The 20,470-nt window shown below is 38.4% G+C and overlaps 1 protein-coding gene across 1 annotated transcript in view; it reads right to left on the bottom strand.

Moving 5' to 3' along the window:
- Dpy19l2 (dpy-19 like 2) overlaps positions 1–20,470 on the bottom strand; it is a 78,182-nt gene that overhangs the window by 15,087 nt on the left and 42,625 nt on the right. Inside the window, exons 14-16 of the mRNA XM_045130084.1 lie at positions 16,790–16,891; positions 7,399–7,470; positions 4,891–4,937 (exon numbers count right to left, since the gene is read on the bottom strand). Of these exons, the coding sequence (XP_044986019.1) occupies positions 4,891–4,937; positions 7,399–7,470; positions 16,790–16,891 (221 nt within the window). The remainder of the gene's footprint in view (positions 1–4,890; positions 4,938–7,398; positions 7,471–16,789; positions 16,892–20,470) is intronic.

Here is a 20,470-nt window from a genome sequence, read left to right on the forward strand (position 1 = left end):
AAAAGAGTAAGAGACTTCCTATCTTATCCTACTGAAAATAGTAGGTATTTTATGAATGACTTTACAGGATAGAGGAGCTTTCTAGTTTGGAATTGAGGGCAGAAAAAAGACATAAGAAATAAGAAGTATTCAAAGGAAATTTAGGATCACATCAACTTAACAGGGTTTTAGAAATACATATATTTTATTTATTATTTATAAGGAGAGAGGAAAGAGAGTGGGGGAGAGATAATACGGGCATGCCAGGGCCTCTTGCTACTACAACAAACTCCAGATACTTGTACCACTTTATGAATCTGGTTTTATGTGGGTACTGGGGAATCAAATCTAGGTTTGTAGGCTTTGCAAGCAAGTGCCTTTAACAGCTGAGCCATGTCTCTATCCTGACTTATAGATTTTGAAAATCAGGCAGGGCTATTGAGAATTAGTGAAGACATCAAATTACTCTGACTCCACTATAGTTCTTTTCCTACCTATAGTCAAGGGAAGTCTTCACCACTTATCTTGGAACATTCCAGTCACAAGAGAATCTTACACTGAGCTGTTGTTTGCAATGACAAGGCCTGGCAGGTAGTTACTAGAATCACCTACAAATACTGATAGAAACTATCTAGGACCTAGTGGAAGATATGAATGGATAAGACACAAATCATATAGGAGTGAAATACCAACATGAATGAGCAAAACCTCTGACTTCTCAGGAAACAGCATTAATACAAGAAAGAAGAGTGAGAAGTTTAACTTTCAACTCTTCATTTATTTGAGTGGATATTGCATTTATATAATTAGATGAGCTGCAAATGAAAAGGATATTTTAGAAATTCTTAAAGTAAAAGTGCTGGTATTATTTAACACCACAAAATATGGTTGAAAAATAGAATGTATATATCTAAAATTTGAGCCATAATATTCTCTGAGATTACAAATAATAGATGAGAAATATGTAATATGATAAAAGGAACACTACAATTTCAAAAAGGAGAAGTAGGCACAAAAGAATAAGAAAATAATAATCATCAGAATGATTTGTGTTCATATTAAAATATCCTGTAAGTTAATATTAATCATACACACAAAATCTACAAACCATATAAATTTATAGAGAAATTTTATATACTATTTTTATCTACAAAGTTCAATGCTAAAAATAAAGCATTTTGTAAAAGTGGTATATAAAACTAAGACATTAGGGCAGGGGAGATGGCTCAGCTGTTAGCTTGATGTGCAAGCCTGAGGACCTGAGACTGAGTTTGATTCCCCAGTACCCATGTAAATAGTTGTGTGTGGTCATCCAAGCCTGTAACCCCAGTCCTGTGGGGAGTGGAAACTGTGGAATCTGGAAATTTGCTGAGGATCATGAAAACTGCAGCTCTTGGGGGGGGGGGGGTAGAGACAGAGAGAGAGAGAGAGAGAGAGGGAGAGGGACTGACTTTGTGTGGCTATTTGAATGTATGTCCCACATAGACTCAAGTGTTTTATTAAAGCGTGTAGCTTAGATCTTCAGCTGCCAGGCTGGAGGAGGTGCCATTGGGTGTGGATCCTGGGGTCCAACCCTAAGGTGTTTTTAGGGTTGGATCTGATTTCCAGCCCAGTGATATGCAGAGCAGCCTAAACTCTGGTGGGGTCTCTGCTGCTTGCTGCCCATTTGCGCTTGTTGCTTTTGGTGTTTGCTAGCTGGTGATGATCTCTCTCTCTCTCTGCTTGGATGTATGAAAACAGCTTCTTCTGCCACTGATGAAACTTCCCCCTGAATCGGTAAGCTTGGAATAAAACTTTTCCACCCATACACTGTGTCTGATTTGGTTGTTCATACCAGTAACATGAAATTGACTACAACACTCTGCCTCAAGGAAAGATGTGTGTGAGTGATGAGAGGAAGGACACCTGACATTTTCTTTGGTCTCCACACACATGTGCACACATCTACACATGCAAAAAGGAAGAAAAAAATAAGCTCAGACATATCTGTTAAGTAACCCACCAATCAGATAAGATTACAAACTAAATGTACTTTTCAAATAAAGCATTTAGAAATTATGTCATCTCCACATTCTTTCTAAAGAATACGACTTTATGAAAGGGAAAGTATGACATACATAAAGATATGAACAACAAATAAATCAGTAAATCTGAAGTACATATATGGCTAGTGTCATTAATGTTGAGAGATTTCTTAACAGAATAGATAATACAACAATCTAGAAAATAGATATTACAACAATCTAAAAATAAATGTTTATACAGTTTCAACTTGACATGGGTGAAGAGCCTTGAGCAAGGCAGACTAGATTGCTCAGGTCTCAGGTGATTGCTCCCCCATAAGCCCAAACTGATCATGAGAGTAGACCACCTGTCCATGCCTGCCCTGAGCAAGGTAGACTAAACTGCTCAGGTCACAGGTAAGTACTCCCTCAAAACATAAATCAGTCATGAGAGTAGACCACCTACCCATGCCTTCCCTGAGCAAGGTGAATTAGACCTTTCATGTTTCAGGTCCCCAGTGAGTAGTGTCATAGTCTCCTCTCTGTGCTCAGCCCATCCCTGTGTGTTAGACTGCCTACCTATGCCCACCTGAAGCAAGATAGACCAGGTTGCTCAACACAGGCCCAAGTAGAGCTGCTGTTGCTGCATTTTCAGCAAGACAAAGGGTCTATCAACACATGGGAAAAACCCAAGGCAAAACAAATAACACAAGAAACTAAGGCAAAATGTTCCCACCAAGAATAACTAGTCTCATCATTGAAGCCTCCAATAGGAGCTATATAGAGGAAACTTTAGACAAAGAATTCCAAAACACAATTATGAGCATATATAGCAGGAACAGACAAACAGCTAAATGAAATACAAGAGAATAAACGAAACCAACTCAACACCTGAATGACTTCAAAGAAGACATGAACAAACTTGCCTGAATGAATTCGAAGAGAGCAAAGACAATCAACTGAATGCAATAAGAAAGTCAGCTCAGTATGGTGGCGTACACCTTTAATCCCAGACCTTGGGAGGCAGAGGTAGGAGGATCACCATGAGTTTGAGGTCACCCTGAGACTACATAGTGAATGCTAGGTCAGCCTGGACTAGAGTGAAACCTACTTCGAAAAACCAAAAGTTAAGCTAAGAAAGGAAAATGGAACTCAATAAAAAGACAGAGATGTTGAAAAAAAAAAAAAAAAAGCCTGATCAAACCAGTGATGGTGGCACATGCCTTTAATCCCAGCGCTTGGGAGGCAGAGGTAGGAGGATCACCATGAGTTCAAGGCCACCCTGAGACTGCACAATGAATTCCAGGTCAGTTTGGGTTACAGAAAGACCCTAGCCCCCTCCAAAAAAAAACAAACCCAAAACAAACAAAAATAATCCAGTGAAAATCAAAAATGGTAACTTTCCAACTGTGTCACCCTCAGTAGGGATGCCTAAGCTGATCACATTCCCTAGCCCTACTCCTGAGTAGGCAAGTTCCAAAAAAGTTTGCTTTTTCTCCTTTAAAAGTTTATAAGTCAAGCTCTCACAGTCAATAATTCTCTCAGCACTTAGCATTTTCATACTCTCACCAGAATAGTCTATCAAGCTCTGCTTATAACAATGTAAGTGTCTCCAGTGCAAAGTACAAATCCTTCCATATTCCTCCCACCAACATATTACAAAAGACAAAATCCCACATGGTCAGATTTATCACAGCAATAGCCTCACTTCTTGGTACCAACTTTACTATTGCAGTTACTTTTCATTGCTGATTGCTGGGATAACCATCTGACCAGAGGCAGCTTATGGGAGGGAAGGGTTTGTTTTAGGCTTACAGATTCCAGGGAAACACCATAAATGGAGGAATAATCTGACTCACTTCAGCATCCTTAGTAGTCAAAAAACATACAAACACGACATAAAGGTAACATGGGACGCCTTTAAAAGACCAAACAAGCCAAATGCAGTGGAGGCAGAGATAGGAGAATCATTGTGAATCTAATGCCATCCTGAGACTGTGGAGTGAGTTCCAGGTCAGCCTGGAGTAGAATGATTCTATCTTGAGAAAACCAAAATAAATAAAAGATCAAATATATGACTCGTGGGCTTAAAAAGAGGGAAGCAACTAAAGGCCAAAGGCATAGATACTATTTTAATCAAATTACAGAAGAAAAAATTTTGTGCCTTACGAAAGGGAGGCCCATCCACATACAGGAGGCATGCAGAACACCAAACAGACAGAACCAGACAATAAATTCACCACATCAAATCATACTTAACACAATAAACACAGAAAACAAAGAGATGAATAAAAGCAGCAAGAGAAAAAACAGCTCATCACTTAGAAAGGTAAACCATCAGAATAAGAACCAATTTTGCCATGGAAACTCTAAAGGCTAGAGGACTTGGAAAAGAGTATTCCAAAAACTGAAAGAACATGTCCACCAACCCAGACTTTCCATGATAAATGCCACCTTTATGAATATATGAACACTAAGCCATTTGGCGTGATCTATTTCTTCCTTGATTCTAATAACTTCTCCAAAACCATTAAAAGATGATATAACAAATACTTTTAATAATAAATGTGGTAAAACTTTTCATAGATAATTAATGATACTAATTATCACTTGGAAAGTTTAAAAACTAAACATAGCCCAAATCAAGCTTAGGTTATTTCTCTTCACTGACCCACTTTAAGTGCTAGTGAGTTTAAGTGAACTATCCTGCAGATGTGTATCTGTGAATCATATTCCAACACATGGAGGAAATCTATAACCATGAAAGAGCTTCCTCAGGTGACCTCTCCTCTCCCTCCACTCTCCTTCAGCAATGCTAATGCTACACCACAGTGTACATATGCTTGAACAAATTGTTGCAGAGTAGTTCATAAGTAATATAGTATGTTTTTAAATATTATATAATTACCTTAGATAAGTGTTTGTAGATAGGACACACAAAGTATCATAAATAATCTGTGAACAGAATCACATTAGTGAGGCTTTTCTAAGGAAATAACATATTCAAAATTCTAGTTCACCACTCTAAGTACCTCACACTAGAAAGAAGTTTCTTTGTCTATTTTGTCTTTAGAGACAAGGTGGTCTTCCTGGCCTGAAACCTGTGATCTTTCTGCCTCAGTCCCTCAAGTCTTGAGATTACAGTTTTGTTGCCACCAAGGTGAATATACTGTTAAAGTAAGATCTCAGGAATAGTTTACTCCTAGCTTTGCAACATGCAATAATTTTTTTAAATTGTAACTTTTTGTTCTATTAAATAAGTGTTGGAGTAGATATTAAGGTATATCTCAGCTCTAAAATTCTTAGCTTTTCTAGTGTGACTATCCATTTACCAGTGCTTTCATTAGATAAGGTTGTGGGGGTGGACTACTGACCACAAGGAGACACCTTTATTTTTCAGATAATTTTAGCCTCTGAATACATTTTCTTGTCCTCCTGCTCTCTAAACCCCCCTGTCTCTACTCATCTGTATTCCTACATCACTCAAAACTCTATTATTAAGTGATATATCAACATATATCATTTCCTGATTACTCTTTACTCATCAAAATGTACCAGATGATGATGAGGATACAGGGGAAGAGGGAGAAAGCAAATGTGAAAGCCAAATATGATAAATAGACTTTGCCAGAAAAGTTACCCAGAAAATTTCTGAATAACTTAAAATGTTGCCCTCTGTAGGATATGTGCTCATATAAACACATAAATAACATATACTGGATATTCTGGGCTCTAATTGAAAATGCAACCTAAGTTTAGAATTTTTAAGTTCAATTATTAATTCAAGAGCATACTTCATAATTATTTTTTTCAAATTCCATAGAAGCATAAATGTGTTCTCAGCAAATTTATATATCAGGCAATGTAAATGAAATTTTAGTTACATCGTCAAACAATGCCTATTCAAGAATACAATAATAAATCAATCATGTGTAGGAGTTAAAAGGTTCAAATACTGTTACAGGATAGTCAGTCATATTTCACAAGCCATCTTTCTATTATTTGAATAAGTTATTTTATATAAGTGAAAATGTAAATGAGCATTAACAGCATTTTTAAATGAAACATAAGCTAAAACAGGGGGAAAAAAAAACAAACCTGAGACATTCCCAAAGAAGCAGAAAGGAGAGAAGCTTTGGTATATGCAGGGATGTGTACATACATAAACACACATGTGTTTGTATATGAACTTCCTAGTGCATACATACAGTTTGGGCTCTGGTGTGTTTGGGTACTACTAAGGTATTGATGGATCTTGGTTGTTAAAAATACAGTGATAGTAGCTCCCACTATCATTTATATGCTGGTTAACTCTACATTCAATAGCTACCTCATACCTTTAGTCCCTCTCAGCCTAACTGGAGCCCAGCAAGAATGTGATAGTTTGCTGTGATGGAGTCAAAGCACACCAGTATAAAATGCCTCCACTATGAGCTGGGGAGGAACAAGGAGCTGGAGAGGAATGCACTTGTTCTCATCTAGACCATTCCTCCCCATTTCCTCTGTCTTGACTCTTCCAGGTAGGAAGGAGCTGGATCAAGGAGTGAACAACAGAGATACAGAGGGAGAGTTGCCTTGTCATTCATAAATTGTTCCTCTTCTCTGAGGAAACAAAGGAACAATAAATGGGGTGTGCAAATGACATAGGGAAGACATGTAACTAAACTTTAAATACAGAATAACTCCTTTCAACAGGACCTCAACTGATATTGTGGCTGAGAAGTAATATAACTGTCACATCCTGAAAATACAAAATACATATATGTTGCTTAAAGGCATCACACTGGTAAAAACCATTTTAAAAAGGGTGATTCAAATTTGCTAAAAAGAACACTAGGGACTGCTGTCATTAAACTCTTCTAGATAAAGTACTCCCAGACCAAGAGCATCTGCTAATGGAATTTTAAAGATATTTTCTTATATTATGATATTATTTGCTTTTGTTGTGAAAACCATGGATTTGTAGGAAAGTATTTTTCAGGGATGTAAAAATTTTTCTCCTTATGTGTGCCTCCTCAAAATAGATCAAGACTTCTTTGAGTATGATTTATATTTGGACGATTCTAACATTGTCATCACATCTATCTTTCATAGCATCTATCAGAATTCCAACTCCGATTATTTGTGTAATTACTTGATTACTGTCCCCCTCCCCTCTGAGGACTCCAAGAACAGAGCAACATGTTTTATTTCTCCAGTATACCTACAGTGTCATATAGCATTTTGTAATACATACTTAGTGAATGACATCACTCTTGAAAGATAAATAAATACGTTTAATAGTGTATAATATCAGATAAAGACCTGGATAAGATAATTTAGACAGAAAAAAGAATTCATCCTAAAATAAGGAATTCTATGCAATTAGCATTAATATGTTGTTATGCATAAACAAGTTTTGAAAAAAGATCTTTACCTTTTTAAAGATAAAATAAGTAATCACCAGAACAAGTGGAAGCAATAACGTCTTTGTGTATCTCAGTGGAGTCTGAAATATAGCAAATGATTTAAATAGTTAATTATTAAAATTTTCTTTGAAGCAGTAAAAGTCTGTCAAGCTGTATACCAGTGATATGCTAAAGATAAAATGTCTTTGTCATTAGCAGAATATATGTTTATCAACTTCCATACTCTAATGCAAGAATAAGATTGTGTACTATATAAACCACAACCCCATAGGGAATACCCCACTGAGGAGAGCCCCCAACGGAATGGGGGCAGGGATGAGGGAAAAGGGGGTACCAATACATGATGTATCCATACAAAATATGTTGTTAGTAATAAGAAGAAAAAGATTGTATACTAAAAATTGTTTCCATGTGACATAGTTAAAGAAAAGAGTTTAAGAAAAGGCTCTAGTCAAAAGAGAGAGAGGAAAACCTTCAGACATCCACAAAGGTACTGACAGAAGAGTTAGAGATGGTAAGACTGGCAATGCACCAAAATGCCTTAAGGAAACATGCCAAACACCACTGCAAACTTGCAGCTCCCTGGTAGGGAGAGGAAAGACAGAGGCCCATCCAAAGGGTAAGTCATGTAAAAACCAACCAACCAACCAACAAATATACTAGCAATGTGAGGTGGTCTGTATCAAACATTCCCTGTAAACTCAGATGTTTTGCATGTTTGGTCCCCAACTGATGGCAATTTGGGAGGTGGAACCTTGCTGGAGAAGGTGTGTTGTCACAGGCAGGATTAGCTACCGCCAATTATAGCTAGAATTTCCCTTGCTAGAGTTAGGCTCACTCTCCTGTTACTGTTTTCAACCTGGAGTGGCAGAGGAGATGTCCAGCCTCTGCTCATAGTATGGTTTCCCCTGCCATCATGGAGCTTCCCTTTGAGACTGTAAGCCAAAATTAAAAGCTTTTCTCCCATCAGCTGCTTTTTGTGAGGTGCTTTATCTCAGCAACACAGAAGTAACTATAACAGCAACTTTGTATGTAACCACCTAAAACCCATAGGTCCTTGGGCTGGAGAGATGGCTTAGCGGTTAAGTGCTTGCCTGTGAAGCCTAAGGACCCCGGTTCGAGGCTCGGTTCCCCAGGTCCCACATTAGCCAGATGCACAAGGGGGCGCACGCGTCTGGAGTTCGTTTGCAGAGGCTGGAAGCCCTGGCGCGCCCATTCTCTCTCTCTCCCTCTATCTGTCTTTCTCTCTGTGTCTGTTGCTCTCAAATAAATAAACAAAGAAAAAAAATTAAAAAAAAAAACCATAGGTCCTCCAGGTGACTATTGATATGCATACAATATGACCCTATTCAGTAATAAAGAAGAATGAACTGATGCCCACAACAAAACAGATGACTTTCAGATGCATTAGAAGCCCACTCAAATGCTACAAGCTGGGTGATTCTATTTAGTAAGAAGGATTAATATAAATAATTAAGCTAGCCAGAATAATCATTAAAAGTATCAATAAGTGCAGAAACATCAGGTAAAAAATTTCTCTTGACATATTGTTTTCATATGGACTAGTTTGCTATGTAACTAAATTATATTTTTATTAAATACAGGGACAAAATCATATTCCACTTCATAGTCGTCGAATCAGCTGTCTCATAAATAATTAGCAGTTACTAACACTTCTGAAATGGTAACTTACTGATAGAATCAATAAGAAACTAATGTAAAATTTCATTTTTTTAAAAAATTATTTATTTATTTATTTATTTGAGAGCGACAGACACAGAGAGAAAGACAGATAGAGGGAGAGAGAGAGAATGGGCGTGCCAAGGCTTCCAGCCTCTGCAAACGAACTCCAGACACGTGCGCCCCCTTGTGCATCTGGCTAACGTGGGACCTGGGGAACCGAGCCTCGAACCGGGGTCCTTAGGCTTCACAGGCAAGTGCTTAACCGCTAAGCCATCTCTCCAGCCCGTAAAATTTCATTTTTATGTTTGCTATTAATTTAGAATTTATAGGCTTTTTTCTTCCTCCTTTTTTTTTTTTGTTTTTCGAGGTAGGGTCTCACTCTGGTTCAGGCTAACCTGGTATTCACTATGGAGTCTCAGGGTGACCTTGGACTCATGGTGATCCTCCTACCTCTGCCTCCCGAGTGCTGGGATTAAAGGCGTGTGCCACCACACCCGGCTTAGAATTTATACTTATTAAGCAAGGATAGATCCAGATAAATTTCCTTATGTTCTGTGAAGACATAGTTAATTCTAGGATCAAGAAGAGAGCCCTGTATTACATGATCAAGACTTTGTTTGAACCCATGTACTGATTTTGGTTTCACTGTATACTTTACACAAATCTTTAAGCTTTGTTTCCTTTGTAAATGAAAAAATTATGCCCAGCAGTTAATAATATCTTTTTGCTACATTATTCCATGATTCGACAAGGATACAAATATTTTGAAGCCTAATAACTTGAGCATTTTCAGAAGGCTAAGTAACACACAGTTCTGTCACTTAAAAGGACCACTTTTATTTTATTTTTTTTAATTTTTATTAACATTTTCCATGATTATAAAATATATCCCATGGTAATTCCCTCCCTCCCCACCCCCACACTTTCCCGTTTGAAATTCCATTCTCAATCATATTACCTCCCCATTACAATCATTGTAATTACATATATACAATATCAACCTATTAAGTATCCTCCTCCCTTCCTTTCTCCACCCTTTATGTCTCCTTTTCAACTTACTGGCCTCTGCTACTAAGTATTTTCATTCTCACACAGAAGCCCAGTCATCTGTAGCTAGGATCCCCATATGAGGGAGAACATGTGGCGCTTGGCTTTCTGGGCCTGGGTTACCTGACTTAGTATAATACTTTCCAGGTCCATCCATTTTTCTGCAAATTTCATAACTTCATTTTTCTTTACCGCTGAGTAGAACTCCATTGTATAAATGTACCACATCTTCATTATCCACTCATCTGTTGAGGGACATCTAGGCTGGTTCCATTTTCCAGCTATTATAAATTGAGCAGCAATAAACATGGTTGAGCATGTACTTCTAAGGAAATGAGATGAGTCCTTTGGATATATGCCTAGGAGTGCTATAGCTGGGTCATATGGTAGATCAATCTCTAGCTGCTTTAGGAACCTCCACACTGTTTTCCACAATGGCTGGACCAGATTGCATTCCCACCAGCAGTGCAGAAGGGTTCCTTTTTTTCCACATCCCCGCCAACATTTATGATCATTTGTTTTCATGATGGTGGCCAATCTGACAGGAGTGAGATGGAATCTCAATGAAGTTTTAATCTGCATTTCCCTGATGACTAGTGACGTAGAACATTTTTTTAGGTGCTTATATGCCATTCGTATTTCTTCCTTTGAGAACTCTCTATTTAACTCCTTAGCCCATTTTTTGATTGGCTTGTTTGATTCCTTATTGGTTAACTTTTTGAGTTCTTTGTATATCCTAGATATTAATCCTCTATCAGATATATAGCTGGCGAAGATTTTTTCCCATTCTGTAGGTTGCCTCTTTGCTTTTTTCACTGTGTCCTTTGCGGTGCAAAACCTTTGTAATTTCATTAGGTCCCAGTGGTTAATCTGTGGTTTTATTGCCTGAGCAATTGGGGTTGTATTCAGAAAGTCTTTGCCAAGACCAATATGTTGAAGGGTTTCCCCTACTTTTTCCTCTAGCAGTTTCAAAGTTTCCGGTCTGATGTTAAGGTCTTTAATCCATTTGGACTTAATTCTTGTGCATGGCGAGAGAGAAGAATCTATTTTCATCCTTCTGCAGATATTTATCCAGTTTTCAAAACACCATTTGCTGAAGAGGCTGTCTCTTCTCCAATGAGTATTTTTGGCATTTTTATCGAATATCAGGTGGCTATAGCTACTTGGGCTTACATCTGGGTCCTCTATTCTGTTCCACTGATCTACATGTCTGTTTTTGTGCCAGTACCATGCTGTTTTTGTTACTATGGCTCTGTTGTATAGGTTAAAATCAGGTATGGTGATACCACCAGCCTCTTTTTTGTTGCTCAGTATTATTTTAGATATTCGAGGTTTTTTGTGATTCCAAATGAATTTTTGGATTGTTTTTTCTATTTCCATGAAGAAAGCCTTTGGAATTTTGATAGGGATTGCATTAAATGTGTAGATTGCTTTAGGTAAGATTGCCATTTTCACGATATTGATTCTTCCAATCCAGGAACAAGGGATGTTTCTCCACTTTCTAGTGTCTTCTGCAATTTCTCGCTTGAGTGTTTTAAAGTTCTCATTGTATAGATTCTTTACTTCCTTGGTTAGGTTTATTCCAAGGTATTTTATTTTTTTTTGATGCAATTGTGAATGGGAGTGATTCTCTGATTTCATCCTCTGTGTGTTTGTTGTTAGCATATACGAAGGCTACTGATTTCTGTGTATTTATTTTGTATCCTGCTACATTGCTGTAGGTTTTGATCAGCTCTAACAGCTTGCTAGTAGACTCTTTAGGGTCCTTTATGTATAGAATCATGTCATCTGCAAATAATGATAACTTGATTTCTTCCTTTCCAATTTGTATCCCTTTTATGTGTGTCTCTTGCCTTATTGCTATGGCTAAGACTTCCAAAACTATATTAAATAGAAGTGGAGACAGTGGACACCCTTGTCTTGTTCCTGATTTTAGTGGAAAAGCTTCCAGTTTTTCCCCATTTAGTAATATGTTGGCTGTAGGCTTGTCATAAATAGCCTTTATTATATTGAGATATGTTCCTTCTATTCCCAGTCTCTGTAGGACTTTTATCATGAAGGGATGTTGGATTTTGTCAAATGCTTTCTCTGCATCTAATGAGATGATCATGTGATTTTTGTCCTTCAACCCATTTATGTAATGTATTACATTTATAGATTTGCGTATGTTGAACCATCCCTGCATCTCTGGGATAAAGCCTACTTGGTCAGGGTGAATGATCTTTTTGATATACTCTTGTATTCTGTTTGCCAATATTTTGTTGAGAATTTTTGCATCTATGTTCATGAGGGAGATTGGTCTGTAATTTTCTTTTTTTGTTCTATCTTTGCCTGGTTTTGGTATCAGGGTGATGCTGGCCTCATAGAAGGAGTTTGGTAGGATTCCTTCTTTTTCTATTTCCTGGAAAAGCTTAAGAAGCAATGGTGTTAGCTCTTCCTTAAAAGTCTGGTAAAATTCAGCAGTGAATCCATCCGGGCCTGGGCTTTTTTTAGTTGGGAGATTATTGATAACTGCTCGGATCTCCATGTTTGTTATAGGTCTATTTAAGTGATTAATCTCATTTTGATTTAATTTAGGTAGGTCATGTAGATCAAGGAAATCATCCATTTCTTTCAGATTTTCATTCTTTGTGGAGTATATGCTTTTATAGTATGTCCCTATAATTTTTTGAATTTCTCTGGAATCTGTTGTGATGTTACCTTGTTCATCTCTGATTTTATTAATTTGTGTCTCTTCTCTCTTTCTTTTGGTCAGATTTGCTAAGGGTTTATCAATCTTGTTTATCCTTTCAAAGAACCAACTCTTTGTTTCATTAATTCTTTGGATTGTTCTTTTTGTTTCTATTTCATTAATTTCTGCCCTAATCTTTATTATTTCTTCCCATCTACTACTTTTTGGTTTGCCTTGTTCTTCTTTTTCCAAGGCTTTAAGGCGAAGCATTAGGTCGTTTACTTGCGACCTTTCTAATTTCTTAATATAGGCACTTAAGGCTATAAATTTACCTCTTAGAACTGCCTTCATTGTGTCCCAGAGATTTTGGTATGTTGTGTTCTCATTATCATTTGACTCTATAAATTTTTTGATTTCCTTTTTGATTTCTTCATTGACCCACTCATCATTTAGTAGTGTATTGTTTAGTTTCCATGATTTTGTGTATGCTCTATAGCCTTTCTTGCTATTGATTTGTAGTTTAATTCCATTGTGGTCAGATAGAATGCAAGGAATTATTTCAATTTTCCTGAATTTGTTGAGATTTGCTTTGTGTCCTAATATATGGTCTATTTTAGAGAATGTTCCATGTGCTGCTGAAAAGAATGTATATTCTGCAGCCTTTGGATGAAATGTCCTGTATATATCTGTTAGGTCCATTCCTTCTATGACCTCATTTAGTCCAGATGCCTCTCTGTTTATTCTTTCCCTGGATGACCTGTCAATTGATGAGAGTGGGGTGTTAAAGTCACCCACCACCACTGTGTTTGGTGTTATCTGTGACCTTAGTTCTAATAGTGTTTGTTTGACGAATTTGGGAGCCCCCATGTTAGGTGCATATATGTTTAGGATTGTAATGTCCTCCTGTTGGAGTGTGCCCTTAATCAATATAAAGTGACCTTCCTTATCTTTTTTGACTAACGTCGGACTAAAGTCTACCCTGTCTGATATTAGGATAGCAACCCCTGCTTGTTTTCTAGGCCCATTTGCTTGAAACACTGTCTTCCAACCTTTCACCCTAAGATAATGTCTATCCTTTGTAGAAAGGTGAGTTTCTTGGAGACAACAAATTGTAGGATCCTGCTTTTTAACCCAGTCTGCAAATCTATGTCTTTTCGTTGGGGCATTGAGACCGTTGATATTAAGAGATATTATTGAAAGGTGTGTATTTATGTTTGCCATTTGTGTGTGTGTGTGTGTGTGTTACTTGTTCTACCTGTGCTCTCTTCTGTTAACTGGTATTTGAGTATAGCTGGTTTTTTCTAGGTTCCTTATATGTGTGCTTTTCCTTTTGTTCAGCATGGAGGATTCTATCAAGTATTTTCTGTAGAGCTGGTTTTGTCTTCAGATACTCCTTTAACCTGCTTTTGTCATGGAATGTCTTTATTTCTCCATCTATTTGGATGGATAACTTTGCAGGATAAAGTAACCTTGGTTGACAGTTGTTATCTTTCAGAACTTGGAATATATCACTCCAAGCCCTTCTGGCTTTAAAAGTTTGTGTTGAATAATCTGCTGTAATCCTGATGGGCTTGCTTTTGTAGGTAACTTGATTTTTCTCTCTAACTGCTTTCAATATTTTTTCTTTGGTTTGTGTGTTTGGAAGTTTGAGTATAATGTGGCAAGGAGAGTTTCATTCTGGGTTTTGTCTGGCTGTGGTTCTAAAGGCTTCCTGTATCTGTATTGGCACCTCTTTCCCAATTTGGGGAAAATTTTCCTCTATGATTTTGTTGAAGATGCCTACTATGCCTCTGGAGTGGAGTTCTTCTCCTTCTACTATGCCCTGAATTCTTATATTGGATCTTTTCATAGTGTCCCGAATATCTTGAAATTCCCACTCATACTTTTCTATAAGTTTGTCTTTCTCTTTGTTGGACTGCATTAGGTCTGCCACCTGATCTTCTAGCTTAGATATTCTGTCCTCTCCCTCATCCATCCTACTGGTGAGATTTTCTACAGAGTTTTTTATTTCATTAACTATGTTCTTCATTGCTAGTAATTCTGACTGGTTTTTCTTTATTATTTCTATTTCCCTATTTATGTCTTGTATTGCCTTCTTTATTTCATTAAATTGGTGTCCTGCCTCTTCTTTGATTCCTTTGATTTCCTCTTTGATTTCCTCTTTGATTTCTTCTTTGATTGTTTTCATGTGTTCTTTGACCTCTTTGAACATATTTATAATTATTCTTTTGAACTCTTTCTCAGGCATTTCCTCTAACTCTTTCTCACTGGAGGACATTTCTGATGCATTAATACTTTTAGGTGGATTTATATCGTCTTGCTTTTTAGTGTTTCTTGTGTTATAATGTATATATTTTTGCATCTTGGATTAAGTTAATGCTTGGATTTTCTAGCTAGCTGTGTATTCTTAGCTGTATCAATTGATTTGATGTAATATATTTTCAGGGTAGGACCTTAAGGTATTAGGTGTGGCTCTTAAGACTCTCAGAGTATCTACAAAGATGTTCTTAGGGGTTGAGTTTCCCTGCTATAGGAGTATTCAAGCAGGCTGAGTGGAATAAAATACTGGTAGATTCTAAAATTTAACTAAACACTGTACACATTCAATCAAAAACAGCCCCGAGTATGTATGCAAGAGTAGTTATTATAATGACCAGATCCTCTATCAACAAAGAGGTTTAGATTTCTGGTCTGTTGAGGTATCCAAGTCAGCTTGTGCCCAAGTGAGACCCTTCCCTGGTGCAATCCCAGTTACCTTGGGTGATTGTGGTCTCAGTCAAGTTGCTGCCTGGGTCGTCGGGCTGCTGTTCTGATTTCTGGGGCTGGGCACTTGCTTTTCCTACGGGGCAAACTGAGCCGCTGCTGCTGCCTCTGCTGCTGTTGTAGCTGCCACCCCCGGAGTCACCACCGCTGCTGAAGCTGCCGCTGCCGTGTCCACCGCCGCTGCTCACCCCAAAGCCACTGCTGCAGGATCTGCCGCCGCTGCCGCTCCTGGGTCCGCTGCTGCTGGGGCCACTGGTACCGGTGCTGGAGCCGCTGAAGTAGCTGCCGAACTCTGCTCCTGCTTGGGTCCCGCTGTCAGCCCAAGTTGGCGTGGTCGGGTCCCGGGCCGCTGCTGTGTTCGCTGGAGCTGGGTTCAGGTGGTGGGGGAGGGGAGGGAGCCGCGGCTGCTCTGGTTGTATCGCTGTTCCACGTGTGCTTCTACCTCGCGGTCTGCTCTTCCCTCCGTTGCTCGCTGCCGCTCTCCCCTCACGTTTCCCGAGTTGCGGAGAGCGCGGTGTGGGGGGAAAATCCCGCACCTGGCTTGTCCTGCGGCTCGAGCCGAGAGTCCGGCGGCTTTCTGCCGCTCCGCGGCTGCGGCGGGTGGCCGAGCCGCCCCGGAGGCGCTGTTCCCGCCTGTGCAGGCTCTGGATGCTCTATAACTCTTCTACTTCTCCGCTGCCGCCTCAATTTCCTATACACCTCACTTTTTAGTAAAAGTGTGTATTTTGCTGAGTTTTTTTGGTCTTTTTCCCCCCTAGGCTGCTTTGGCGTGGTACCTACGCCGCCATCTTAACCGGAAGTCCCACTTTTATATTTATGAAAATTCATTAGTTCTTTCAAGGCAATACCATGGTAAATTTTTGTGATATTTGAACTACTAAATATAATAAAAGTAAATATCTTTTAAAATATAATTCAAATTTTTACTTCCCGAATGGTGTTTTATTTCCAAGTGGTCCAGAGTACTAATAGAAACTGATTAGTAATAGCAGTATTTTCTTTGGTCATATAATACATTAAGCACTGTTGCTTAAGCCACAACACTTTAAAAAATGGGATCTAAGTATTTGAACTTGCAGAAAAAAGGTGGCAAAGGTCATATGGTTAGCAGACAATATTGTAAAATATGATAGGGCAAGTGGGATGTTACTAAGTTTGAGTTTCAAAGTAAAAGCGAAATTTCAAAATATCATCATACTTATATAGGAGGAGGAAAAAAAGAGAAACATGCATACCGCTTTTTCCATGAAGTCGAATTCAGGGGCACAGGTATATATTAAGGTATCAAAATCTGTATACCTTAAGATTCTGGCTGCTATAAGGTCACTCAGGCGAATCTGGGAGAAAATAAGGTAAAATGAACTGAAATTTCACATATGATTATACACAGCGTAGTGCCTAAAGTTAGCAGAGCAGCTAAAGTCAAGGTACATAGATTTTTACTTAAACTCAGAAAACACCTGCAACAAACGGTACAATGTACAGTATTATCGAGACAATTGAAGGAGGAAACAAAGTAAGTAGAAAAAATGATTATGATGGATAATCTCTGGTTGTCAACTTGATTTAAAATCACCTTGGAAATAAAATAAATCTCTTTGCTTTTTTATTAAAATTTTTTGTTTATTATTTCTATTTATTTATTTGAGAGTAACAGAGAGAGAGAGAAAGAGGCAGATAGAAAGAGAAAGAGAATGGGCGCGCCAGGGCCTCCAGCTACTGCAGACAAACTCCAGATGTGTGCATCCCCTTGTGTATCTGGCTAATGTGGGTCCTGGGGAATCGAGCCTTGAACCGGGGTCCTTAGGCTTCACAGGCAAGCGCTTAACCACTAAGCCATCTCTCCAGCCTGGAAATAAATCTGTTTGTATGTCTGTTAGGAATTTTCTACATAGACCCCCCCTAATAGTGGGTAGCACCATACCATGTGCTGGGCTCCTGGACCGAATTAAAAGAAGAAAGCTAGCTGAGCAATAACATTCATTGTTAGACTTCTTCCCCGCTAATGCAACAATGTGACTCCAGTTTCCTGCTCCTGCTATGTTTTCCCTAACCTTCCCTGACAGTACAATTTGACTTGTAAGATGAATTAAAAATCAGAAAGGGTGTGGTGGCACATGACTTTAATCCCAGCACTTGGGAGGCAGAGGTAGGAGGATCACCGTGAGTTTGAGGCCACCCTGAAACTACACAGTGAGTTTCAGGTCAACCTGGGCTAGAGTGAGACCCTACCTCAAAAAAACAAAAAAATAAACAAAACAAAAACCAAAAACATGTTTTTCTTCTTTAAGCTGCTTCTGATCAGTTATTTTGTCCTAGTAATGAGAAGGTAACTGATAGAATTATAAAGCTAAAATCAGCACTTGCTTGGAAGAAACCATGCTGTTAGTTATAAGACTTTATAGTCAAATAATTTGTCACAAAAATGCAATTTACTTTTCACTATACTCTATAAATTACAAAGAATCTTTCTATGTGTTACATTTTTAACAAGGCCTCATATGCTGATTATGTTTGGCACGTCTTGGTATTTTCAGACATCCTTTCATGCTATTAAACATGCGAACTATTTCTCTTAAGAGTCCCAACTAAACTTAGCACTTTGGTTTAGTTATTTTATTTCCAAGCATCAATCAAACTTAACATTGAACTACCTGTTTCCACTGATGATTTTTTATTGCCACTGGTGAGATATTGTAATTTCATTTTTCTACTTTTTAAAAATATTTTTTGTTCATTATTTATTTATTTATTTGAGAGCGACAGATACAGGGAGGAAAGATAGATAGAGGGAGAGAGAGAGAATGGGCGCGCCAGGGCTTCCAGCCTCTGCAAACGAACTCCAGACGCGTGCGCCCCCTTGTGCATCTGGCTAACGTGGGACCTGGGGAACCAAGCCTCGAACCGGGGTCCTTAGGCTTCTTCACTGGCAAGCACTTAACCGCTAAGCCATCTCTTCAGCCCCACATAAATATGTTCTAACAGCTTTGATGTTACCAGTATCCTTCATTCATCCCCAGTTCCTCCTGCTGACCAATACTGAGGGTTATTTAGAGTTGCTCTTGTTCATGATGTATAAAATCTTCTTAATGGGTTAGCTCTTAAATGCTATTTGCAATGCAAGTATTCTGTTAAGAATTTTTGCATCCATGTTCATCAAGGGAAATGCTCTGGAACTTTCTTTTGAATTTATCTTTACGTTCTTTTGTTTTTATCTTTTTTATTTTTATATCATAACAATACTGGTTTCACAGAATGAGTGATGCTGTTACTTCACTTTATATTTTGTGGAACAGATCTAACATCAACACTGTTCAACTAGATCTTCCTTAAGTTTGATAGAATCTGCAGTGAGTCCATCTGGTCCTGGGCTCTTTTGTGTGTGGAGGACTTCAATTACTGCTTTAATCTCATTGTCCATTATAGTCTGATTAAATTATTTATGTCTTGTGACTTTAATTTTGGTCCATCATATGCTACTAGAAATTTATCCATTTCATCTACGGTGTCCAGCTTTCTGGAATATAAGCTCTCATAATATTCCCTAATGGTCTTCTAGATTTCACTGAGTTCTGTTATAGCAAGTTCTTTTACGATTCTGATTTAATTTATTTGGAGGTTTTCTCACTTTCTTTTTTGTTTTTAATTTTTATTTATTTATTTACTTGTCTGAGAGTGACAGACATTCAGAAAGAGGGAAAGGGGGGGGGGAAAGAGAGACAGAAAAAGAGAGAGAGAGAATGGGTGCACCAGGGCCTCTAGCCACTGCAAATGAACACCAGATGCATGAGCCACCTTGTGCATCTGGCTTATGTGGGTACTGGGCAATCTAGCCTCAAACCGTGGTCCTTAGCCTTTACAAGCAACTGCTTAACTACTAAGCCACCTCTCCAGCCCCTTTCTCTCTTTCTTTTGATTAGTTTGGCTAGGAGTTTGTCAATCTTATTAAATTTTTCACAGTACTAAAATCTTGGTGTCAACTACTCTTTATTCTTAATGTCATGATTTTTTTTTGTCCGGATCTGCATTATTCAAGGTGTCTACTGGGTTTGGATTGGCATATTCTAGTTAATTTCTGTCTCGATCTGTATTATTCATGGTCTCTACTGGGTTGGGATTGGTAGATTTTGTCCTGATCTATATTATTTCATGGTATCTACTGGGTTTGGCAACTTGTAGTTCCCTCCCTCCCTCCCTCCCTCCCTCCCTCCCTCCCTCCCTCCCTCCCTCCCTCCCTTCCTTCCTCCCTTCCTTTCTTTCTTTAAGAGAGACACAGAGAGAGAAAGATAGATAATGGGCTTCAGCTTCTGCAAACAAACTCCAGACATGTGCACCCCCTTACAAGCATGTATGACATTGCGCTCTTGTGCCACTGTGTATCTGGCTTATGTGGGACCTGGGGGTGCAAACATGAGTTCTTAGGTTTTGTAGGTAAGTACTTTAACTGCTAAGCCCAAGCCCAGCATCTTGCAGTTTTTCTGGCACCTTAAAGTTTACCATTAGATTACTTGAGATTTATTTGCTTTTTGAGAAATTATGGGTACACCCATGTTCATTTTGGAACTGCCTGGATTGTATTCCAGAGGGTCTAGTAGGTTGTGCTACCATTTTCATTAATTTTCAGAAATTTTTAAGTTTCCACCTTGACTTCTTCAATGCTACAGTTTTTCAACAGTGTATTTCACAATGTCCTTGTTCTCTACAATTTGATTTTCTGCATAATCTCTTCTGTTGTGACTTTTATTTAAGTGATTGCTCCGTTCATTTCTACAATTCCTGTTTGGTTCTTTCTCAGTGTTTTGATTTACTTGTTGAACTTTTCTTCCGCATTTTGAACTCTCTCCTACAGTTTGGTAACTGTTTCTTTTATTTTGGAAACTGTCTTGCCAAGGTCTTGAATAGATACCTTTAGTTCA

This window comes from Jaculus jaculus, chromosome 11 (assembly GCF_020740685.1).
Source record: "Jaculus jaculus isolate mJacJac1 chromosome 11, mJacJac1.mat.Y.cur, whole genome shotgun sequence".
Lineage (NCBI taxonomy): Eukaryota > Metazoa > Chordata > Mammalia > Rodentia > Dipodidae > Jaculus > Jaculus jaculus.